Source organism: Sceloporus undulatus, chromosome 1, assembly GCF_019175285.1.
Source record: "Sceloporus undulatus isolate JIND9_A2432 ecotype Alabama chromosome 1, SceUnd_v1.1, whole genome shotgun sequence".
Lineage (NCBI taxonomy): Eukaryota > Metazoa > Chordata > Lepidosauria > Squamata > Phrynosomatidae > Sceloporus > Sceloporus undulatus.
In genome coordinates, this window is record NC_056522.1 from 190,906,484 (window position 1) to 190,932,631 (window position 26,148).

General features: G+C 42.3%; 2 protein-coding genes across 3 annotated transcripts in view; one reads left to right on the top strand and one right to left on the bottom strand.

Moving 5' to 3' along the window:
- Positions 1-13,185: 13,185 nt before the first annotated feature.
- Positions 13,186-22,955, bottom strand: MAIP1 (matrix AAA peptidase interacting protein 1). Its single transcript, XM_042450647.1, is given in 6 exon segments — positions 13,186-13,438; positions 15,459-15,609; positions 17,668-17,794; positions 19,398-19,469; positions 22,535-22,780; positions 22,782-22,955. Coding segments are annotated over 6 exon segments (786 nt in total). The 5' UTR covers positions 22,893-22,955; the 3' UTR covers positions 13,186-13,359.
- Positions 22,956-23,830: 875 nt separating this feature from the next.
- Positions 23,831-26,148, top strand: part of TYW5 (tRNA-yW synthesizing protein 5) — a 14,357-nt gene continuing 12,039 nt past the window's right edge. The window contains exons 1-2 of one of the 2 annotated variants that reach the window (XM_042446737.1): positions 23,831-24,015; positions 25,783-25,937. In XM_042446737.1, the coding sequence (XP_042302671.1) occupies positions 23,929-24,015; positions 25,783-25,937 (242 nt within the window). In that variant the 5' untranslated portion in view covers positions 23,831-23,928. Of the gene's footprint in view, positions 24,020-25,782; positions 25,938-26,148 lie in introns of both variants that reach the window. The other variant, XM_042446738.1, reaches the window with a different exon arrangement.

Sequence of the window (26,148 nt, forward strand, 5' to 3'; positions counted from 1 at the left end):
CTAAAATAATTAAAATGTCCCTCCACCCCTGAAAAGAGTTGCAAATTGATACAAAACAAGGATAGAAACAAAAAGTGGGATTTGGAGAAATGCAACAATAGTGAGACCTTGAGATTTTCACAGCCTTGTGTAAGATGTAAGCAAGCTCTAAAGAGGAAAATTGCATGGCTTTAGAACATGGGTAGTCAAAGTGCAGCCTTCCAGACATTGTTGCAACTCCTAGCATTCCTCAGTGCTGGCCAGGCTGGTTAAGGCTGCTGGCAGTTGCCATCCAACAAAATCTGGACTGCCACTTGCTTGCTCCTGCAGAAAAAAACATATCCTGGCTTCTGAATTTAGTTGCGTCCCTACCACTGATGTCACCCAGTGTGGAGGGGACTGCTGGAGGGTGGGTGGCAGTCAAAAGAGTGCACTTGGCCATCTCATTCTGTAAGGTGCCAGAGGTCTTCTTGCAAGGAGGCCTCTGCTGCCATGGCAAAGTCAGGAGAGGTATGCTCGCACCACTGGAAGTCTCGTCATTATGAGATGTCTTCTACTGTGGCAAAGCCAGAAGGCCCCTTTAGGCCTCTCCTCCGCAGTACCAGAAGGCTCCTTGTGAGGAGGCCTCTTCCACTGCAGCAAAGCCAGGAGAAGTATGCTCGGCCCTCCTTACCCCTTAGCAGAAGGAAGGCCTGCTTGGCAGTGTCACCCAGTATAGGACACATTATTATTATTTTATTATTAACCTTTATTTATAAAGCGCTGTAAATTTACACAGCGCTGTACATACAATCTTTTTAATTGGACGGTTCCCTGCCCTCAGGCTTACAATCTAAAAAGACACCACACAAAAGGAGAAGGGAGTAGTGGTGGGGAAGGGGATGAGATCCAGCAGTTTCTCTCTACCTCCAAAGCCTGGACCAAGGCAGATGGACTGGAGGGAGGGTTTGGCTTCATAATGGATGGTTAATCTTCATCCACGGAGGCCTGTTGGAGCTAGCCTGCCTCTCTAGTAGGATAATACATATAAAATGCATAGCAATATAGGAAATAATTCAAATAAAACAGGCAACAAAAGAACATCAAATAGCAAGTGACAATTATGCAATCCCTGGGAGTGCTTCTCTGAACAAGATGGTTTTCACCTCCGTTTTGAAGCTGGTTAAAGAAGTGATGGCTCTTGCTCACAGGGGAAGAAGGTTCCAGAAGTGAGGGGCAGTGAGTGAAAAGGGGCGAATCCGAGATGGGGCAGAGGAAATCCTGGGCTGGGACAGCAGACCTTGACTACCAGAACGGAGGGCCCTGGTGGGAAGATGAGGAGAAAGAAGATCTGATAAGTAAGGAGGGGCCAGCCCATGGAGGGCTTTAAACATCGACAGCAGGAGCTTATACTGAATCCGCTACAGTTCCCTATTGACACCACAGTATAAACTACAGGAGTACTTGGCACTTAGTTTCTGAGATACAGCTCTGCACTGAGTACTATGGAATTACAGTTTATGTGATTGCATACTTTACAACTGTTCTGATTGCTGTTGGTGCACTTGCGGTGTCATAATGGTGCTGAGATGTGCGGATGCTAAGTGTCTGCTACATCAAAATGGCAGCGCCCATGTAGAATGGGCGCCACCATTTTGTACGTGCTTGACGCATATTAGGGTTAGGGGCATCCGGAAAGGACACCCTTCCTAATCCTAGTACATGCTGAGCACGTACTTTTGGGCGGTGTAGAATCCGCCCATAGTTTAGTTTTTTTTAATTAAAAATTAAAAGATCAAGAGAAGTAGGGAGAGCAGCAGGAACCAGGGAAAGTTTGCTTTAGTTTAGATTCAGAGCTGGGGCTTGCTTTAGTGCTGGCCTGGCATCTTGCCCCATTCATACTGCAGATGTTCTCTCATCATGCTGCATTCACTTTTAATGAGACAACAAATCATCCACAGTTTCACACAATGCCCTTATGGCTTCTTCCTTCCTTTCCCTCCCCCCACCCCCGGCCTCATTTTTGTACAAATATAGTTTCCCTCAACTATTGTCAGAAGTTGGAAGGAGGTTAATACAGATATGAAGTTGCTGTGTACGTATGGTGGCCTTATTTGTAACTGAACACTGCAGATGGTCTCCGCAGCGGATCAGTTTATTTGCAGTGTGGTGCCTCAAGGAAGTCTTAGGCCCAGCTGAATGATAAATGAAATGCATGATTGCAGAGTTATTGTTTGGTTTTTTAAAAGAAAAACAGTAGATGTATAGTATGTGTCAGGCAGAGAGGCTATGATGCTGGGGATGAGGAACAACAAAAACTACCGGAGGACTGAACTCTGCATGCTGTGTTGCCTGACCTGGCTGCTAGTCTATTCCCCTTTTGTGCTGCCTTGTCTCCAGTGTGGTAGAAACACTCAGTACTCAGTCCTGTGGATTTTGATACATAGGATATGTGCAGGCAATGTGTGTGTGGGGGGGGGGGGGAGAGAAGAGTTGACCTTGCCCTCAGCAAGAAAAATGTATTGGATTGGCCCTAAAGTAGGGAGTAACTCTCTCTGTGTGTATTGTATGCCTTCAAATCCTTTCTGACTTATGGCAACCCCAAGGGAGGTTTGCCATTGCCCTTCCCTGAGGCTGAAAGCATGTGATTTGCCCAAGGTCACCAAATGTATTTCATGGCCAAGCGGCAATCAAACCCTGGTCTCCAGAGTCACAATCCAACACTCAAACCACTACTCCATGCTGACTCTCTGGTTACATATAAAACTTTATTTATAGTTAGTTACTTTTTCCAATATTTTCCCCATTAATTTCTGCTAGAGAAGTCCAGGGATGCATCTGCACTGTAAGAATAATGCAGTTTGACACCAATTTAAGTGCTGCAGCTCCATCCTCTGGAATCCTGGGATTTGTAGTTTGGTCTCATAAATGACAAACCCCAAAATTCTGTAGGCTGGAGCCATGGCAGTTAAAGTGGTGACAAACTGCATTATTTGTACAGTATAGATGCACCCCAAGAGGCATATGCAGTACTGTAGTTGTGGCCTCCACCAACACTGTTATACTTATTGAGCAATAATATCACCCCTATTACTTTACAATGGTTATTTTTCATTATTTTTATAGTTATGAGGCTTGGTCTCATTAAATTGTGGAGGAAGAATATCACATAGTTCAATTGCTGGCTTGGGTTGCTGCCACATGCAGTTTTACAGATGGTTAAGTAATTATGAGGTGGACAGAAAGAGAGAGTGTTTTACACCACATGCCAGCAGTTTGTAGAATTTGGATGGTTCTTAACAAAAACTAAAAGTAACCATTTTAGTTTTTACTAAGAAACAGAAAGCCAAATTGTTTCTTTTTAAAAATAGCAGTGATCATTTCGCCCAATATTTTTGGGGGGATCTTGAACCTTTCATTGCAACTAAGCACCTTTCCTGTCAACACCTTCAAGAATCTTCTACATACAACAAAAAAGTAAATATTGTCAGTTTAACTTTCTTATAACAAACAGTTGTAACAGAATCCTTGCTTCCTCCCAGTAGAGATCTGAGCTATTCTTTTAAAATTTGTCCTATTCTCAAAGGATGCTGTTAGAAATAAAAATCAGCTTCAAAACAGCTAAAACCTGAGTAGTATTCACACTTTCCTTGCACATCAGCTCCAGCGAATCTAATGGGGGACTTGCCTCTGAGTGAAAATATATTGAACCGGGTGCAGCTTTAAAGCCAAAATGCTTGAAAAGCCACCTGAATAAAATATGGTTCTGCAAAGTGGCTCATTCTTAAAAGGACAGATTTGAATTATGTCTGGTTTTAATCACTTGGCTCACAAAGCAGGAAATGCTTCAGACTTTTCAGCCTCCTGATGTCCATTGGGACGGACTACCTCTCAAAAGGCTAAACCACTGCAAATCCCAAGATGCTGACTTAACAACTTGTAGGTGAAAGGTTTAATCAATGAGCACCTTATAAGAGAGAGGGAGGGAGAGATGGAAAGTTAGCTAGCATTTGGAACCGGACATCTCCTTAATCAGCAGTCAAGATGACAAGGAAACAATCTTGAAATAGCCAGTCACCCTAGCAGCATTTAAACATCCAAATACATTCTTTGCGTGGAACTGATGCAGTATCAATACAAATATAAATGCTGAGGGATGTGACAGGCTTTAATAACACAACCTTTTAAGGCAGCATCAGACATTGGGGAAAAATAGTTACCAACTAATTGCTTTCTTCAATATAAAAGGTATTAGTAAGTCACATTGTAGCTATAATGTCTGCAAGACAGCTTTATTGCTTTGGGGGGGATAATTGTAGCTATGGGGGCATCTACACTGTAGAAAGAATGCAGTTTGACACCACTTTGACCAGGGATGTAGCCGGGGGGGGGGATCTGGGGGTCCGGACCCCCCCCTTCCATTAGAAAAATGAATGGTGTGTGCTGCTGTGCCGCCGCACTCAAGCCTCATTATAATGGTGGCACATAGTCTGAACCCCCCCCTTCCTAAAATCCTAGCTACGTCCCTGCTTTGACTGCCATGGCTCCATCCTACAGAATCCTGGGATTTTTAGTATTGTGAGGCACCGTCACTCTTTGGCAGAGAAGGTTTGCAACCTTGTAAAACTACAGATCCCAGGATTACAAAGGATGAAGCTACAGCACTTAAATGGATGTCAAATTGCATTCTTTCTACAGTGTGATGCACCCTTTTTTAGCGACCCTTTATGGTTACAGGGTGGTGGCCTGACAATGCTGGAATAAGAATATCACATAGACCTAAATCACACTGCAGAAATAATCCAGTTTGAGACTGCTTTAACTGCCTTGACTGAATGCTAGGGAATTCTGGGAACTGTAGTCTTGTGAGACATTAGCCTTCTCTGTCAGTGAACTCTGGTGATACAATAAACTACAGATCTCAGGATTCCCTAGCACTGAGCCAGGACAGCTAAAGCAGTCTCGAACTGGATTACTTCTGCAGTGTGCTTTGGACCGTAGCTCAAGTGCTCACTTGTCTCCTACCCTGAGGTAATGTTGATGGGAATAAAGGATGGTGTATTTTGTACTACAACTGCTTGTATCATTCTGAATTTTATATAACAAAAAATAACTAATATAATTACCTTTGGAAATGGGAATTAATCATTAATACTTTAAATCCATAACTAACTACTTTTGGGAACTTGAAGCTAATAATATTTTTTTAAAAAACGATTCCTAACTCAGCACTGGAGAGACATAAGTGTAGCACAGGCTTTTTACCTCGAATACAGCTTCGGAAAGTTTTCAAGAACAGACTGAGAATGGAAAAATGATTACATTGGTTGCTGCACGCAAAGAAAACAGGAAAGTGAATTGCTGAAACAGACAGGCTATTGTGAATAAAAGCCTTTTAAAAAAGAAAAAGCGAGAGAGAGGAGCATTGGTAAATGTTCCTAAATTCCTACACAAATACTTTCTCAAACCGCAAGAGACAGTACAACAGTGTAGGAAGAAGCCACAACAAACTGCAGATTCTATTTGGACTTTTCTCACAGGAATTAATGGAAAGAAGAGAAACAGCAGATAGGCAGCATTCTTAAGACCCTTCTGCTTAGGAGCAAGGCCCACAGAACAGAGTAGTTGTGCCCCAGATTCTGTCATTTATTTGTTTGCTACATTTCTATCCCACCCCACTACCTTCAAGGAGCTCAAAGTGCTGCACGTAGCAATTCTATACCACTATAGTGGGTCCTTGACATTTGCTAAGTTTTGGTTCCAAGAACTCCCCACCACCAACAACAACATCCATGGATGTTCAAGTCCCATTATATTCAATGGCGTCGGCACAGTAAAGTGGTATCCCTTATATAAAATAGTAAAATTAACATTTGCTTTTTCAAATTTACCAGTATATTTTTTGGAATATTTTCAAGCCATGTATGGTTGAACCTGTGGATATGGAAGACCAACGTTACTTTTATTTTCACAACATCCCTATGAAGTAGGTTGGCCTATGAGACTGTGACCAGTGACACAGAGAACAGGGGGAGGAGGTTCAACCCAGGATACCCTTCTTCCTTCCCTTTTGTGTTTGTTTTTACATTATAAACCTCTTTTGGTAGGGACAGAGGTGGCATTCTACAAATTAGTAACAAAATTCAAAACAACAACATGTAAAATGTGGATAAAACATTGTCAGTGGGAGCTCAATGCTATGCAATTCCAGGATTTGTACTTTTGTGAGATATTTAGCGTTCCTGTGTCAAACTGCATTATTTGTGAAGTGCAGATGCAGCCTATATAAACAATAGGACACTCAGCCTGAACATTAGAAACAGAGGGAATAATGATGGTGATGGTGGTGACAGTGATGGCAACAAGTATAGGATTGCAGCATAAATCCCTCAGAAGCTTTGCAGTAGTGTATTTATTCCTTTTTTTACAAGTTTTGCAATACTGTACATAATATAATTTAATGGGGGAAAGGGTGCCATAATGGGTATTCAGTGGACTGTAACTCACTAAAAGTCTGACTTTGAACCTTGGAATGCCAAAGGCAAGATTTAGTATGTAGGCAGTGGCCTCTCTCCAGTTTATCAATTTGAAGCCCCATTTGCTAGGTTAAAGACTGTTTGCAGTGCACAGTGTAACATGGCAGGAAAATCCCACTTTAAAGAACAACAACAACCCTATTTCCCCTGATGGCTAGTTTTTGCCACCCTCCAGGCTAATGCTGCTCAAGTGTCAGCTTCTTTCAGCTGAGTGACTCCAGAGCAGCAATACTGTGTGGCAGCTAGTTTCTTTGGGGAGACAACCATGCTACAGATTCATCAGCCAGTACAATTGCAGCATGACAGCCACTTTAACACAAAAACCATCTCTATCTTGTAACTATAAACAAAGTGGCTAACCCCTGGCCTCCAGAGGGGCTCTGTAGCATCTTTGTACAGCTTTCCCAGGAGAGGAGGGATGTTCTTTAGGAAAGCAGCCCCAGCCCCAATGTCTCCCTGCCACCTCTGGAATTGTGAAAAGAAGATGCACTGTTGCAATGACATCCTTAGGATTGGTGTCACCCAGTGCTGTAATACTAATATTTCTATACTACTTATCAGTGAACTAAATACTCCCTAAATGGTTTACAACGTATAAGCTAATTTCCCTCAACAAGCTGGGTAGTCATTTTAGCAATCTACCGAAGGATGCAACGCTGAGTGGACCTTGGAGCCCTTGGGATCAAACTCACAACCTTGTGGCTATTTAATCACTGCGCCAGGGTTTCCTAACTCATGAGTAACTTGGCAACTCATCAAGTCACCCTTTCATTGCGCTCCTCCTAGCCATAGCATACAGAATCCTTAGTAAAGTTTTCTTTACTATTGTTATTCATAAATAATAAAATATTATGAACATGATAATGAATTGTAAAATATTAAAATTTAGTTTTTTTAAAAAAATCCTGGGGCCTCTCTTTTCTCCTCCCACTGAGCCTCGTCCCATTGGCACTATCTCTTTAGCATTTTAAAGGGATGCAAGTGAATGCCACAGCCCGTTTCTACCAAAAGGCAGATATCTGAGGAGCAGTGGTGTCACCCCTCCCTTGAGGTGTCACCCAGTGTGGTCCACACTCCCTGCCCCCCTCACGATACCCCTGCACTGTTGAAAGCCACATGCTAATAATAAGAATTATTTTTCTGGACTGCAACTTCCACAATCTACCCAGCCAACATGATAATCATAATCCATATAAAGGGAGGATTTTGAAGTTATGTCAGTGGCCTTGCACATTACAAGCCTTTTTCTGTGATCTGCCCCCCCCCCCCCCACAGGGTCTTTTCATAAAGGTTGTATCTTTCCCACTATTTCATTACTGTAGGGATAGGCTACTGTGGAAGACTAGGGAGCCACATTTTTCCTGCAACAAGCGCAACCACAACAAATAATTTTCTGCCTTGTTCTGGCACCTTCCTGGGCCCCAGAGTCTATTTTGGACATTTTGAATTAAAAAAAAAAGTTGGAGAAATATTACAAATATTTGTTTTGTGTTGAGAGGGGCTCCAAATGTCCTCTACATCCCCATGAGATCATTTTGGGAGGTTTTGGAGTGGTGATTATTTTATTATACCTGGAAGACCCTGGAGGCTGCATGTGCCCAATGCATGATGAAGAGGTGATATGATAGCCCTGTTTAAATATTTGAAGGGGTGTCATATTGAGGATGATGCAAGCTTGTTTTCTGCTGCTCCAGAGAATAGGACTCAAAGCAATGGATCTTAACTACAGGGAAAGGAATTCCACTCAAACATTAGGGAGAACGTCCTAAAAGTAATGGAACATGCTCCCTCAGAGACTGGTGGAGCCTCTTCTTTGAAAGTTTTTAAACAGAGGCTGGATGGCGTTCTGTTGGGGGTGCTTTGATTGTGAGTTCCTGTATGGCAGGAGATTGGACAGGATGGCCCTGGAGATCTCTTCCAAATGTATGATTCTGTGATTCTGTGGTGTGGAATTAGATTGGCTGCAATAAGTGATCACAGAGCACACCATTCCTGTGGTTTCATGGCTGAACCTAAAAAGCTGTGAAGGAGATAGGTTTCTTGGGTGGGAGATTATTAGAGTGTCCATCTATGACTGAGATAGAATTCAGAGACATAGATCAGTATATGGAAGAGTACTGTAGCACTTTTCAGAGGGAAAGAAAGAAGTTAGTGACTAAGTATGTGTAAACATTTTTAAAACAAAAATTAGGTTTAGTTCTTCTGGAGACATAGCTAAGTTTGAAAAATGAGGGCAGGGGGAAGGAAAGTTAGCTAGGAAGGCCTACTGGTGGTCATCAGAAGGTAGTATTCTGTCTTGCTCCCCATAAGTAGAATATTTAATGCTGAATAAGCAAACACAAGAGCATGGGTTTAATTAGCAACATCATGGGGATGCATGCATATCGCTTCAAGTTGCCTGTCAACTTAGGGTGACCTCATTCATTTACAGAGATAATAACTTTTTAACTTTTGTACAGAGGAAAGGTTATCACAGTGAGATTTTTTTGAAGGTGCAATGTATTAGCAGCATGCATCAGAGACCTAATGACTTATAAAGCCATTACTATTCCAGTCATAAACTATTAAAATGTAACCATCTAAGAGAACTGTATTCCTCTATGGGAGAACAATGAGCTCTTGGAAGAAGCAGCCCTTGGCATTTTGAGTTATAGGGAGAAAATAATCCTTCACTGGAAGTAACTCATTTTTCTAGCTGCAGAAAAATACTCCCACCTAATGTTTACGGAAGAGAAGTGCAAGGAAGGAATAAGGATGGCCTGTCAGATACAAGCTTTTACAAGATCTCTCCTTGCCATCATCTTCATACTTGGAAAAAGGAAGAGCTTCCCTTTAACTTTGATACCCTATTATGCCACTTCAGCTAGCAACAACTCTTGCCATAACTTTTCCTGAAAAGACTATAACAATTTTAGGCACTGGCATCCTAATTACACAGAATCACATACAAGGATCTCAAACGATCACACGCTGATCTGCATAATACTTCAGCTGCTCAATTTACCAGAACACTTTTATATTTTCCAGTTGACTGCAAACATGTGAACCACCACCCAGTGGAACTGCCTTGCCTCTCTGACCCATTAAAAGTAGGATTCTTGTTGGGTCCTCAGCGATACAGGCATGAGGAGAGAGAAAAGGCCACAGAGACCATCTGGAGGTTTTTGGGAGGAGGTGGTTGCTCTTTTTGCTGCTGCCTTGGACCTCTGCTTCACCAGTGGGACTCTGTTCTTTGCAGGAACACATCCCTGACCCATCATCCAGCACAACAGCCTTGCTTGTCTCGGCCATTAAAAGCAAGACTCTTGTGCAGGCAGCTCTGCTGCTGCTGGGGTCACTGCTGAAGGGTCGACACCAAAGGGGGTCATCACTTTGGCAGAATCCACAAAGGCGAGGCCCTGTCCTTCTGCCTAACAGAGGCAAGGGTTTGTCACCTGCTTTAATGTTTGCCTGCCTGTATATTGTATTGAGTGTTCTTACCAGCAAGTTCTTTGTCTGCCCAATAAAGGAAAAACATGTTTTCCAGAGGAAGAAATCTGCAGTGAACAGATTCAGTAAGCAGGTACTGGAGTCATACAGTGCAGAAGGAGATAACGGAGAGAGGAGACAATTACAGTATCATGGAAGAGGGGAGAATAACAGGGTGCTTGTTGCCCCCAGACTTTTTTCTAGATCACACAGAGGGGATAGCCTTAGTGACAGTCCACCAGGGTTGAAAATTCCGCTGTTGAATTCCAGGTTGGTGCATGGGGAAACAAGTGCCATTTAAAATTTAATTCAGGATGATCAGGCTGACCTGGCCTATATCAAAGAGGCCTTTCTGGATGAGGCAATGGCAGCAGTGGGGGGTGGGGATAATCTCTTTCTGTGCTGCCTGCCAGGTCAGCCTGCTGTTTCTGTGCAACAGCAGGCTAGACCTGGGAGGTGAAATGATGGAGTTGCAGCTTATCACATTATTAAACAAACTTGGAAGGCAAATGAAGACATGTCTCTTTTTTTTCTCTTTCTGCATGACTCTCGTTCTCTTCAGGTTGTAAAAGTGTGGGAGAGAGTTATAAAAGTGTCATTTTTACCAAATGGATTATTTCAATTTGGCAAATAGGATACTGTTACAACACTTTTACAACCCTTTGCCATGGTTTTACAAGTTGAAGAGAACAGAAAGAGAGTGACGTCGTGCAGAGGGAGTTTGCTTAATAATGCAATAAGGCTTATGATTCCATCATCTTGACCAAGTGCCCTATCCCACCATCTTCAGATTTTGAATGTATATATCTAAAGATGGTGTTAGGCTCAGAGTTTGTGGTTTTAGCAAAAGTGTGGTTCAGGCTTCAGCAGCATGACAGGCCTTGTTTATCATATAGAGAATAGGTCAAGAAATGTTCTCCCTTGCAGTTAGATGGTACGGGAGTGGAAGGAATGACATTCCAGTGCCAAGAGATAAGATGTTAGCCCATCCTGGCACCTGGAGATTGGATAAACAACTTAGTAGTTGGCATGGAAAACTCTTCCCTCTTTCCTTGGGACCACACTCTATAGGGTAGATAACATGATGCTTCCTGAAGCTTCTAGAAGGATCTTTGCCTCACAGACTAGCCCTGCATAATATATTAGAAGGCACCCTATAATAAATTACACTACTCTGAAAAGCCTTCCATTCACATGTCAAACTGCATAGAATCCTGGCATGTGATAGACATCATGTCAGAAAGGGAGCTTAAATATTTTAATTTTGCCAACAGACTTATCAGGTAAACTACTTCAGTGCTAAATGTGTAAAAGGGATCGAACGTTCAATTTCTTCTGCAATCCCAGTACCTCACTCTTCAGAATTCTTTACAATAGTTCTGTGAGATAGACCAATTAAATTAACATTTATAAAAGCCAGGAAATTGAAACCACACTGTTCTAGGCTGTTTGTTGCTAGGGATTTTTTGTTTGTTGTTGTGTCCCTTCAAGTCACTTCCAACTTATAGTGACCCTATCATGAGGTTTTCTTGGCAAGATCTTTCAGGAAAGGTTTACCACTGCCTTCCTCTAAGGCTGAGAGAATGTGACTTGCACAAGGTCACTCAGTGGATTTCCATGGCTGAAAGAGATTCGGCCTTGGCCTTTCACAGTCCTGGTCCAGCAGTGAAACCACTACACTACACTAAGGCCCAAAACACACAAGCTAAATAAAGTGGCTTTTGCCTGCTGTGGTTACATGGTGTTTGAATGATGCACCCCCAAAAAGCGGCTGGAAGCTGCTCTGATGCTGTGATCTAGACCTTTGGACTAGATCAAAAAAGAGCAAAAAACTATCTGGCTCCTGGCAGTGGCCGGCTTGGGACTGTAGTGGCGGCCCACTTTGGAAAAGGGCCATGCGGTTGCTACAGTCCTGGTGCCATCATGGCTGGCACCAGGACTGTTTGCTGCCCATCTGCTTTGACCCTAGGTCCATTATGTTTAATGAAAATAATTTACATTTTATTTTAAGGTTTATCCCAGGTTGTTCACTTGAGAGGCAAAAACATCCCATTTACTGGTAATCATGTTTCTCTAGCTACTTCCTTGTTCAGGCATGCCTCCATTACTATCTCTTTCAATTGTTTTAGGGGCTGTCATTCCCTCCCCCTCTTTTTTTTTTAGCGAAGCATGCATGAGAAGGTCCCATATGATAAATTAAAGTACTATGAAAAGCCTTCCATTCACATGTAAAACTGCATACACTCCTGGAGTATGATAGATACTTATATTATCAGTCCCTTGATGGCTTCTCCTCATATTTTTCCAAAGTAGGTCCTTGATCGCCTATACTTCAGCCTTCCACATACCGTTAACATCACAATAGGATATAGTATTTCCAACTCTTTCTAGGATCAGGCAAGAAATCTTTGCATGACTAAACGTTACTTTGCCTGCCAGAGCTAGCAGAGCTAAGAAAGGCTTCATATAATGACTCTACAGATTCTCCAGATTCTCCAGCAGCCACACGACTCCATGAACCCATTATTTGAATCAGTCTAGTAGATTTTAATTTTCCTCCACTTACCAGATACAAGAAAAAAAGCATTTAATCTACTTAATCACAAGTTATTTTTCATATAAATGCAGCCTATTAAAACATTTTTTTTATAATGGAAGGCTGCAGATAAGATAGGACTGAAGATTTAAACTTTGAATTACAGTGGCCCCTTGTTATACGCTGGGGTTTGGTTCCAAGATTCCCTGTGCATAACAAAATCAGTGTATGCTAAAGACTCATTAAATATAATGATATAGCAAAATGGTGTCCCTTATAAAAAATGGAAAATCAAGGTTTGATATTTGAAATTTATACTTTTTTGGATCATTTTCAAACTGTGTATGCTCGAACCCATGTATAAAAAAATCAGTGTATAAGAAGGGCTGACTGTAGTTCTCATAGTTCTGATCCTAAAGTGAAGACTTTTAAAAAAACCAAATCAATTACCATATTAAAAATATTTTGATGTCATACACAGTACAGAGCATAGAATGGTCACTTTTCTTATTGTTATTCCAAGATTGCTCATGTCCATTTATAAATACTCACTTGGAAAAAGATGTGACATTCCAGTATGAATGTCTAGCCAACACATACTGTATTTCAAATCTGCCCAGCACGAAAAGCAAACAAGGTCCCATAGCTTCAGTTATAGATCAAGAACAAATTTCTGAAATTTCCAGGTCTGGTGGAAACAAAATTTATTTTATGCTTTGTAGCAAGACCATGCTTAGATAATTAAGAAGTACAAAAGTAGTCCACAAAAAACTGTGGCACACATATGTTGAGATGTCCATTTGATACACCAGTTAGCTGATTTACTTTTTTTGTGTGTGTGAAAGTCTGTGTCCAGTGAACTTATTCTAATAGCTTTGGATGTTCAATTCGAGTAATTGTCCAGTCAGGTTTCACGCCTTGTGTAAATTCTCTTCGGAACCTGGGGGTGGGAGGGAGAAGGAACAAAACAAAGAGGCAATAATATAAACCAAGCAGTAAAACTTTATTGGCATAGCCATTAATAGTATTGCATGTATGAATAAATTATAGTTTGCCATTGTAAAAATATGTCCAGATTAGGAATCAAAATTTCTAATTTACATCAAAAGCAAGAGGAAGACAGCATAAGACGTTAATTACTGACCTCAAAATTAGCCAGTTTTATCTGAATTCTTATTTATATTTTGAAAGCCATTCTCTTAGCTTCTACTCCTCTTTAACAAGTAAGGAGAAAATTATTCTTAGGTGGCTTGCTTAGAAACCATGCTTATTATTAGCATCAGTGTATTAAAAAGCTAGTTCTTGGACTCTAGTACATTTTACAATGTGACAAAGAAACTGAACAGAGGGAAAAAGAAATGCCCAAATCCTACAAGTACAGTGGTGGCCTGAGGAGAATTATTCCCAACTGAAGTATATTCATGAGTTTATACTTTTATTTTCTCTTAAGCAAGTTACACGGTTAAACAGAAGTAAGTAAGAAGTAAGTGTGGTGTAGTGGTTTGAGTGCTGAACTAGGACTCCGGGAGACCAGGTTTTGAATTCCCACTTGGCCACTGAAACCCAGATTCTCAGTCCCAGAGGAAGGCAAGGGCAAACCTCCTCTTGGCAAACCATTTTGCTAAGAAGGCCCTCACATAGGGCTGTCAGAAGTTGGTGTTAACTTGAAGGCACATAAAAACAACAAAGTGAATGGAAGACTTGAGGAGAAAGCAAGCTTGCTCTGTACATGAGGATCCTATGAAAAAGGATCTGATATCTAGTGGTGACTCCTCTACCCATAGAGATCCTAAGGACAGACAAACACATGCACATGTTCATGTGGAAAGTATTCTAAGACATTTTGCCCTACAAGGAATCCCCACAACTGGAACTTCTCCTTAGCCATCACAAGAAGGACCATTTTATGGCTCTTGTTCCACAGAGAATTTCTGAACCTCTGTGCTCATTGAATTTTGACTCTGGTTCTTGCAAGGCCAATTTCTCTTGGTTTTACCACAGAAGTGTGGGGAAAAGAATTAAAATACTTTGCATAAATAAAGTATCTTACCAGACTATACATTAATTTAAGTGTTTCCCTGTGGTTACTTTGGCAAGCCGATTACCATGACCTTAAGCAATTTAGAGTATCTATTCCTGGCCTTCCATTTTACTTTCCATTTGTTCACATTTCAATGTGTATGCTGTCCCTACACCATGAAATAAAGCAGGAAAGATAAAAAATGTCTTAATTTGTATAATCACAGATCCACTTCATTGTTACAGTGGGACCTTGGTATCTACTGGGATTTGGTTCCAGGACCCAGTGTGTATACCAAAATCCATGGATCAAATCCCATTAAATACAATGGCATAGTAAAATGGTGTCCCTTATATAAAATGGCAAACCAAAGTTTGCTTTTTGAAATGTATATATTTTTGGACTATTTTCAAGCTGTTGATGGTTGAATCATGGCTAAAAAAATATGTAGATAGAGGGCCAACTGTACTATTAGGAGAAAACATATTGGTCTAAATCCAGCTTTACTAGTTCCAGCTAGGGTAGAAGTAAATAAGTTCTTCAAGGGTGGCTCAAGCAAGCATTCTAAATAAGCATCAGTGTGGGAAGCTAAACTTAGCCTATGTAAAGCAAGGGGCAGACAAAAAAGGGCTGCATTAACACCAATAACGGGTGGGATTGGGTATTCTGGGAGCAAAAAAAAAATTGTTTTCAATTTTCGTTTGTGAGGTGGTGCTGTGGGGGAGGTGCAGCCCTTGAAGGTTTCATAGAGGGCTAAAGTCAGTTGTCCACCTTGGTTTATAAACCTGAGGAAGCAGCAGGTCTCTTAAGAGATGACAACATGCACAGAGATCTTCATGAAATCTCTTTGATCTCTTGGTTCAAATGTGCAAGTCTGATTCAAGTTTTTTATGCTCAGAACAGAAAATCACAATTATGTAGAAAAACTAGCAACACTTACTCATAATTTGCCGTTAAAAGACGCTTTGTTTCTTTTGTTGTTTCATCTCCAAAGACAACCTGGAATACTTTGGTTCCATCTGGAGTCTCATCAGGAAGGTCAGCGCTAGTCAAGTACCAGAACCGCATCAAGATGCTAACAAACTTTCTTCCTGTTCACAGAACAACAGAGATACTCACATAAGACAAGATATTTATAAACTGAAAGATACAGATTAGAAGAAAGAGGTATAGGACAGAGAGGGCTATACTGCAACACCTGTTTTGTAAGACACTCACAGCCACGCTACTGCAATGGTGAAAAAAGGAGACATTGTGAACCACCAGCCCCTTTGAGGGGAAAGGGCATTATTTCCATACATTTCCTCCAATTTACTACTACATCACCCTTTAAATATTAGATCTCTTCAGATTTCAGAAGCTAAGGAGGGTTGGGCCTGGTTAATACATGGACTACAGACTATTAGGGGTACTAGGGATTTCCAGGTATGGCTAGGAAAAAAATCCTACCTGAATCCCCAGAGAGCCATTGTCAGTCAGTATTGACAATACTGGGTTAGGTGGATTATCGCACTACACTCTTATAGTGCTGCTATTCCACTTTTATTGTTCTGGCTGCCTCCTGTTGCATTCTGAGGTTTGTAGTTCAGTGAGGCCTAAGAGCTCTCTGGCTGAGAATTCTAAATGCCCCTCCTAAACCTCAAATCCCACAATGCAACAGGAGGCATCCAAAGCAGTTAAAGTGGAATAGCAACACTATAAGAGTGTAGTGTGATAATGTCGTAGGTATAACCCAGGTTCTTGGTTCTAACATTCTTAAGATCTTTGGTTGCCTCTCTTGAACACAGAGAACTTTGGATTTCCTTGCCTTACCTACACATGCAACTCTTCAGGCATGGCTCATAGTCGTTTTTGGAGTCCAATGGAGGAAATTGTGCAGTCCTCCAGATGTTGAACTGCAGCTCTTTGGTTGACATAGCCAATGGTGAAAAATGCTGGGAGGTGCAGTGCCACAACAACCCAAGGCTCCAGAAATCAACATCCTTTCCACCCTTGCAAGACACTCTTGCCTTGCTTCTGGGCAGGCGTTCACTGAAGAACCATCTTCACCTCTCAGGGTCATGGGGACCTGCTGCCTTACCCCTTCATGACAGAGGTAATGCAGAGAACCTGTATCTCCCTTCTTGGCTGATTTCCCCCTCCCTATCATGACAGCCAGGGGACTTCTCTATCTCCATATTGTTTGCCTTAAATCAGGGATTCGGATCATGTGGCTTTCCAGCTGTTGTTGGACTGCAATTCACATTTCCCAGTATAGCCAATGTTGAGGGATAAAATAAGTTGTTATCTAGCAATATCTCAGAGATCACATTGTTTTAAGTGGTTTTAACACTAACAGAGCCCCATATTTTCAGATTTGTTGCTGTTTAATATAGCTTCAAGTTCTTTCTGGCAGAAACCTTAAGGTGACAACATCACAAGATTTTATTGTCAAGATTTGCTGGGGGGGGGGGGGCTGCCATTGCCCTCCTCTGCAGTAACAAATGCATATATTCAGTTACAATGAGGAAAAGCTCTTGTCTTAGGTCTGAATTGGAGTCAAGGTAAAATCCCTTTTATGTGCCAGCTCAAATTATTTATTTGGATTTAAAAGCAGTTGTTAGACATGACAAGCTTCTTTGCACTGGTGATCCTCAAGGGGAAAAAAAAAAAGACATGCCAGAGGCTTACTTATACTGAGTCAGAGCATTAGTGTTTCTAGGCCAAAAATGTCCATTTTGGGAGCAGCTATTGCCACCACCAGCTAAACAAGTTGAGTAGTGGCTTTTATTTGCTCTGTTGTCCCAATTCCATTAACTGAAGATACCAGGATTAAGCCTAGAATATCTGCATGGGAAGTATGTGCTCCACAAGTAAGCTACAAACCCTCCTAAAGATGACTGGCAACAGGACTGGGCCATTAGATGGAACGCAAATACTTTTTCTGCCTGCCTCCTTAATCTCAGAAAGGACATCTTGCTTTGCTTTAGGTTGATGCAATGCTGAGGATGTAGTGAAGAAATACTAGGTAGACAACAAGGAAGATTCCCTCAGTACTCTAGCATTTGAACTGAGTGAAAAGAAAAGGTAATCGAAATGGCATTTAAAAAGGATGAGAAATCCATTCCTACAACAGCACTGAAGGAAGAGATATTCAAATGCATGCATACCACTGTCATCGTAGTAAATGCCAACGTCTCCTGCTGTTGTGTACATTATTTCATCCATGTCAGCAGCCAGGGCACTTCTGTGATTTTCTGACAGCGAAGAAAGCTTCTCTTTCAGCATCTGTATCATCTGATATTTGAAAGGAATCATTAGCATTAATCCTGCTTGCAGCCTTGAAACCTATTACTGAGTTAGTCAACTATTTCATGACAACGTAAGACAGCACCGGAAGTATTTGTGGTGCCTTTAGCATCTAACAAAGTAAATCAGACATGGCTTGCCATTGCCTTCCTCAGAAATATAGCATATTGCTCCTGACATTCTCCCTTCTTAATATTAACTAGGTTTAACTGTCACTCTATACTCACCACCTCAATATCTAACAACATTCAAAAACTTTAGCTGCATAGATACTGATACCCAGTGATGCTTAGTTCACTTGCTTCCCATACATTTCAAATTATCACTGCCAAATGGATGTTGTATCTACTAATGATCACATTTGGGAAAATTCTGACCTACTTAACACTATTATCAATTTGCAAAGTAGCTCAAACAGTGATAATCCACTGCCATTATGTTATGCACACCAGTGAGAAGACATGAAGAACCCTCTTCTTGTTGATGCTTCTGTTCTGTTTGCACATGCTTACAGATACTCTTCTTAGTACTATTACCTGTTGTCCAAGATTACATCTTCCCAGTGAAAGACATTCATCTACTGTGTCTTGGGAAGCCCTGGCTCTAGAAATGGTAGTAGAACTCTGTGTGTGTGTGTGTGTGTGTGTGTGTGTGTGTGTGTGTGTGTGTCAGTTACTTTAGAACAAAACAGTAAAATGTGACAATGACTAGCTAAAAAAGTAGCATAGATAGAAGAGAACCTACAGCTTGCAGTCTTTAGAAATCCTGCTGAGCAGTTACAATACCATCTTTATGATATCCTAATTGCCTGTTATTCAAATTTATGGTCACAAATGTCTGAAGGTGACCCCCTCCCCCACCTACTTTTGCAGCATAGCCATTCCTTGACCGATGCATTTCTGAGGCACTGGAGAATTGAGTGCTGGGAAATGGCATCAGCAGCACACCCTAGTTGCAGGATGATACAAACAATCATTGTAGGATCCCAAAGGATCTTTCCAGCTGCTTGTTTTCAAGGCACCTTGTGAATGGAATACTACCGTGGAAATCATTTCCCAATGCTCTGACCTCCAGAGCCTTAGCTGGGGTTCTGCCAGGTTGCAAAGGTGCAGGGCCACCATGAGTTGCAACTATGATGAGCCTGTAATAATGACAATGATGCAGAATCTTGGCCACGGTTGCTATTCACTAGGCTGAGCTCCAGCCAGGGGACAAGACTTTCCAACTCTATCTTTCTCACCTTAGTCCCCAGTGTGGACTGCAAAGGCTCCCTAGTGACCCCACCCATTCAGAAAGGAGAAAAAACAAGAGGGGAATAAATAGAATATCAGGTGCTCCAGAGCCCACACCTTCCCCAATACAAAATAGGCAAATGGGGAGTGAAACTCAGCAGACCCTTCAAGGGGTCAACTGAACCATTCTAACTGAACATTAGATGAGTAAACATGACCTAAACCATCTCGTCCAACCTCAAGAAGCCCATTTTGTCCTCTGAAGAACTGTCAGATTAAGGGACAATGGGAAGATTTTGACTACACCATACCAATTGACAATAAAGATGGGAGTGGGATGACATTCAGGCATTTGTTACCTCTTTTGAGACAAGCTCCTCCAGGAGATCATATTTACAATGCGAAATTAGTCTTGAAACATGAGCAAAGGCCTAGAAAACAAGACAGACAAAAAACAAAACAAAACCATGTTAACTCAGAAGTAAGTGGCTCTGAATCTGATGGCATTTATTCCAGGACAAAATACTTATTGTGAGTTAGGTAGGCTGAAACACAGCATGATGTTTTGTGCAGATTAATAAAAGAAAGCAAGTGGAGTCTCATAAAATGTAAAGTGCAAGAGGAGGCTTGGTTTTCTGTCCAACCAAGTGAATAGAAGTAAGATAGAAATCAGACAATGGAAGCATTCCAGATGACTGGAAAATCACCACTACTCATTCTTAGCTGGCTTCCCATATCTTTAACAGCAATCAGAAATGAAGTATGTGCAGTGTTTTTCATTATAATCCCTCTAGGGTCACAGCAATGCCTGATTCTTACTGGCTCAGATGTAATAAACATGCAATCTTGCACCCTGTGGCTAATACCAGCCAGCTCAAACACAGGCAAGAATTCAGCAGCTCCCCATCATTGTTTGACTCTAGGATTCTGGGGTACACAGCTCCTGGCACTGGAGATGCCATTTCACTATCCTTGGATATATATTCACATTTCAAGCAGCTAACTGACAGACATGTGCCCCAGGCAAGGATGGGAAACCTGTGGCTAGCTCAACACTGTTGAACTACAGCTCCCATCATCACACATCATCATACATCACTGCCTCTGCCCAACAGGGCTAAAGAGAGCTCTAGTATGATTTATTGTTGTTGTGGGCCTTCAAGTCATTTCTGACTTATGGCAACTCTAAGGTGAACCTATCAACCATTTTCTTGACAAGTTCCTTCAGAGGGGATTTGCCATTGATATCCTCTGGGGCTGAGAGAGTGTGATTTGCCCAAGTATGGGCTGACATGGCCGAACCCATAGCCATGTTTAAATATTTGGATGGATGTCAAATAAGGATGGAGCAAACTTGTTGGCAGCAGCTGCAGACACTAGAACACAGAGCAATGGATCCAAACTCCAGGAAAAAAGATTCCCCATCAACATTAGGAAGAACTTCCTGACAGTAAGAGCTGTTTAAACATACTCCCTAGGAGTGTGGTGGAGCCTCATTCTTTTGAGGTTTTTAAACAGAGGCTGGATGGCTGTCTGTCAAGGGTGCTTTGATTGTGAGTTTCTGCGTGGCAGGGGGTTGGACAGGATGGCCCTTGGGGTCTATTCCAACTCTATGATTCTAACCCAGCCACCTGTGGAAGGCTGCCTCTTTCCTACAGGGCTCCAGATTAACTCAGCCTTCCAGGTTTTTGTAGGTCCATAAAATGAGTACTGAGTTTGTAGGTCTATAAAATGAGTATTGAGCAATTGGCTTACACACTATAAACCACTTAGGGAGTGCTTAGCACTATAAAGTGGTATAGAAATGTAAGTGCTACATCCTACTTCTTGGCATTATCCAACCCTCTTTACAAATATTTAAGAATTGCAGGAGCGGGGCTGGGGGCTAGGCTGACCAGATGTCCTAACTTTAAACAATGACAAGGCACTGCAAAATGTAGGAATAAAAAATATAGGACATGACCAAATAAAAGCTAAAAACACTTATGACTGGTGATTTTGTTTATTTTTAGCATATTAATATATTACTTTAATTTTTAGCATTTTATACTGTTGTGTTTTGTTGTTTGTTTTTTATTATATATGTTCTAATGCACTGCCCTTTGGTGAAAAGGGTGTTATAAATAAACAAGGAACAACATCAATTCATTTGAGATGTGGTGCTGGAGAAGAGTGCTGAGGATCTCATGGACAGCCAAAAGGCCAACAAATGTGTCCTTGAACAGATCCAGCCAATCTCCCTGGAAGCCAAGATGACAAAATTTAGGCTGGCGTACTTCAGACACATCATGAAAAGACACAACTTACTGGAAAAAACAATAATGCTAGGAAAAGTGGAGGGAAGCAGAAAGAGAAGAAGGTGACATGCTAGATGGATGAACTCTATGGAGGACATTCTGGAGTCACTCCTGGACAGGATCATAGAATTGAAGAGATGCTGTGGGTACACCTACACTACATCAGTGATGTAGAGTTGATTTGATTTGACCGAAACTCAAGTCAGACCCAAGTTGCTTCAATGACTTGACTTGGACTTGAGTCAAATCAAGACTTCAGTATTTTTAGCAACCACCTTGCTGGACTAACTTCATAGAATCACAGAGTTGGAATAGACTACAAGGGCCATCCAGTCCAACCCCATTCTGCCATGCAGGAATACACAATCAAAGTACCCCTTGTGACAGACGGCCATCCAGACTCTTTTTAAAGACCTTCAAAGAATGAGCCTCCATCACTCTCTCAGGGAGTGTGTTCCACTGTTGAACTGTTCTTATTGTCTGGAGGTTCCTCCTAATGTTGAGGTGGAATCTCTTTTCCTGCAGCTTGCATCCATTGTTCCTGGTCTTGTTCATTGGAGCAGCATAAAACAAGTTTGCTCCATCCTCAATATGACTCCCCTTCAAATACATATGTACTTGACTATATGTTAACTTCATATATAAGTCGAGGGCAGGTTTGGGGGCCAAAATTAAGGATTTTGCTATGACCCGTGGACAAGTCGAAAGTAAAATTAGGGGCATTCAATGAAAGATGTAAAAGATGAAGCAAAGGAAAACAAGGCAAAGAACTTAAAAATTTCCAGCAAGCATAACTATACGTGCTCATATTAAAGGCTGGCTAGATGAAAAAGCAAAAGGGGGGGTCAATGCTTCCAGGGCACAATAAACTCTTGCCTTTCAATATATATTAAAATACAGTACTTATATTGATCCAAGGATAAGTCGATTAAGGTTTGGGAGGGGGTCAACTTTTTTTAACCTAAATTTCTAGGCTTATACATACAATACTTAAAATAGGGCTATCATACCCCCCCCTCTTAACCTTCTCTTCCCCCAGGCTAAACACCAAAGATTTCAGGCTGAGGGGGGAAATCTCTCTCCATGTTGCTGGAAAAGGAGGACGGCCCCCTGGCCCCCTCCCTGTTCTGTCCCCCCCCAACGGAGGGCGTCCTGGGACCCTTCTGGCCTGGGAGAAGAGGCTGGGAAGGAGTCCTGACCTGCTTGGCCCCTTGGGTGAACTCCTGGGCGCTGAACTCCTGGTCGAAGTAGGCGCGGATGAGGAAGAAGTAGAGGCGGGTCCGGAGCCAGACCAAGGGGTTGGGGACCCCCACCACCACCACGCTCCGCCTCCGGACCCCGCCGCCCCGCTCCCACTCCCCGCCGCCCCCGCTGCTGCTGTAGGGGCGCCACTGGGGGGGGAGACCCGGGCCCCGCCCAGAATACCCCGGGCCAGCCGGGCTTGGCCTGTGGCGGGGCGACCGCCAGCAGCAGGAAGGAGCGGCGGGGGGAGGCCCCGAGAAGGAGCCCCCGACACCGGCGGCAGCACAGCCCCACCGAGGACAGCAGCAGCGCCATCACATTGTATGCCCACCCCCGGAACCCTGGGGGCGGGTCCCTGATTCCCACCCGGACCCTTTTCTGAGCCGGACCTTTCCAGCCTCTCCAGCAGCGGCAGCGGTCCGGCTCAGAAAAAGATCCGGATGGAAATCAGAGACTCGTCCCCAAAGTTCCGCCTTCTCTTCCGAGATAGTGGCTGCATCCGCACTGCAGGAATAATAGGAGTTTATCGCTTTACACTCTTAAAACGGGGCTAGGTCGCTTTTAAATGGTGCCCCTGCCTCCTGTTACTTTCTGGGAATTGTAAAGTCGAAGGCTTTCTGGGAGTTGTAGTTTAGGAAGGGACAATTAGAAAATTCAGCCAGAGAGCTCTTAAGCCTCACTGAACTACAAACCCCAAAATGCAACAGGAGGCAGAGACATGTTGCAAAAGTGTGGGATACAAATAAATATGATGATGGTGGTACTATTCTACATGGCCATCAAGGCTCCTCCTGGATATGGACCCTAACTTTAGTATTCACTGAAAGAAATTGGCAGCATGAACTTTCGTAGACTTCAGTCTGCTTCCTCAGATGCATTCTCTCTACGTATTGGTTCTACAGACTAACACGGCTATATCTTTGGATTCTTTAGTACAGTATTCAATGAGATGCCACTCTCTCCCACCTCCAAAGTATCCTTCCCTCTCTCTACCTGTGAGGGGGGAAGGGAGAAAACTAAGGGCCAGCCAAAACACAATGAAGAAATAATCCAGTTTGATACTGCTCTAACTGCCCTGGCTCAATGTTAGGGAATCCTGGGAGCAGTGTTTTTTATAAGTAGAGAGATCATGTGGCACCTTTGAGAAGTATTTTTGTGAGACCTTGAGCCTTCTCTGCCAGTTCCCCAGGATTCCCTAATAGCACCGAGCCAGGATTAAAGGGGTCTCAAACTGGATTGTTTCTGCAGTGTGTTCTGCCCCTCCTTGTTCCAGGCGGGTCCTGGTTTCCGGGAGGAATAAATAAAGGGGAGCACACAGTGGGAAGAAGCATGAGGAAGGGAGGCAGTTGTCATGGAGGGCGAAGAGCCTGTCCTCCTTCCAGTGGCTGAATATCCAGGGGCCACTCGGGAGAGCTTCCTCCGGGACATTTACCCCCTGGTAGGTAAGGCCTGGCTCTCCCAGGAGGAGGAGGAGGAAAGTGTGGCCAGGGCTACAAGCTGCTCTTTAGGAGGGCTTTGCAACCAGAGAGAGCAAGGGCTTCTAACAGGCTTGTAGGAGGTTACAGCAGATATTTAAAAATCCTTGTGTACATTACTGAGATTCCCATTACTTCATTCAGTGTACATGTCTACTCAGTGTTAGGTTTTAACAATTAACAACAGTGCATTCAATTTACTTTCCCTTAATCAGCCCATGTTGCCCAAATGTAACAGTAAAGGATACAGAAACCATGCAGGAATAGTTGTGTTGGCCATTGAACAAATGCAAACAAAAATCCATCAGTGATACCTTTATTGGCCAACCAAAATGCACAATATACTTGTTGCAAGCTTTCAAAACTCCATCAGGCAAGATGTTGCAAACCAAACAGGGAAAAAAACAACAATTGGAGATAATAGATGTTTACATGTTGTTTCAGCCCTTAATAAAGATGGTATACTGGGGAGGATATATTTTTTGCAGGCAAATGATACAATGAGTGGAGGGAGCCATATTTCCTCCTAGCAACTTTCCAGCAGCTGCAAGAAAAATGTCTGTAACTTCCCAGACTGGCCAAAATCAGTTCCCATTTTTACTGTCCTCATCCCCACCATCAATATGGGTGAACTCTAGTTTCTAGTGATCATTGATCTAGTGATCAGGAGTCCTGTTTGTGCAGTGGTTAAATGCCAGTACTGTAGTCACTCGCTCACAAACTTCAAGGTTGTGAGTTCGATCCCAGTCAGGAGCTCAGGGTTGACTCAGCCTGGCATCCTTCTGTAGGTCGCTAAAATGAGTACCCAGCTTGTTGGGGGCAATTAGCTTACACTTTGTAAACCATTTAGGAAGTGCTTAAGTGCACTGACAAGTGGTATAGAAATGTGCTTGCTATTGCTGTCATTGATTTTGGGCATTTTAACATGAAAATGTCTTCATTATTGGAAATTACACCTTGAGAGCATCTAGTCTGACTCCAAGTAAAAAGAACTTGTGAGTCTTGGTTGAGCTCTTAGATAGGTCATTGAATTACTCATAGAGTCTCAGGGTTCAGTTTACAAGAGCAAGTCCTGCCCAGACACCTCCAGAGCTCGGCTCAGTTTTTGCTGTGTTGTTGTTGTGTGCCTTCAAGTCATTTCCCACTTATAGCCACCCTTTTATCCTGGGTCAGGGTGGTAGAATTCAAAGACATAGCCCTGATAGTCTGTGGAAGCAGTATGGAGAGAGATCTTGTAGCCCCTTTGAGACTGAGGTCCAAAAGTAAAAACACTTGCAGAAATAATCCAGTTTGAGACTGCAAGTACATTTCTATACTGCTTATCAGTGCATTTAAGCACCCCCTAAGCAGTTTACAAAGTGTAAGCTAATTGCCCCCAACAATCTGGGGACTCATTTTAGCAACCTCCTCAGAAGGATGCAAGCCTGAGTCAAGCTTGAGCCCTTTTGCTGGTATTGAACTCGTAACCTTGTGGTTTGTGAGTGAGTGGCTGCAGTACAGACATTTAACCACTGTGCCACCACGGCTCCTATTAAGTGCTTGTATTCCAGCACTTAATAGGAGAAGCCCCACTTTATACGGATAGGGGTGTTAAAAGTATATATGTAGTACTACTGATCCCATTGCATCAGTTGAACCTTAAGTTTATCTTAACTGTTTGTACTTTGTGTATTTCTGTAGCATAAATAGTGATATGTTTGTTCAATAATTGTTTCTTCTTAAAATCTCAGAGAAAGCCAGCAGTGCTGAAAGGAATTGATTTGGGTCCTTGCATGACCAAGTGGACAGTGGATTACCTCAGTCAAGCATCAGGAAGCAAAGAAGTAAAGGTTCATGTTTCCACTGTACCACAGATGGATTTTCTCAGCAAGAATTTTGTATACAGGTATTTATCTCTTTGCTTTATATCTAGAGGAACACTGTTAAATTTAAAAGGTTTTAAATGTACTGTTGCTTGAAGCTGTTTGTAACATTAATGCTTGCACTTCAGAAATTCTATTTCTATCTTCCAGTTGTCACCCTGTGATTAGGTATTTTATATTTCATCTATCTATCTATCTATCTATCTATCTATCTATCTATCTATCTATCTATCT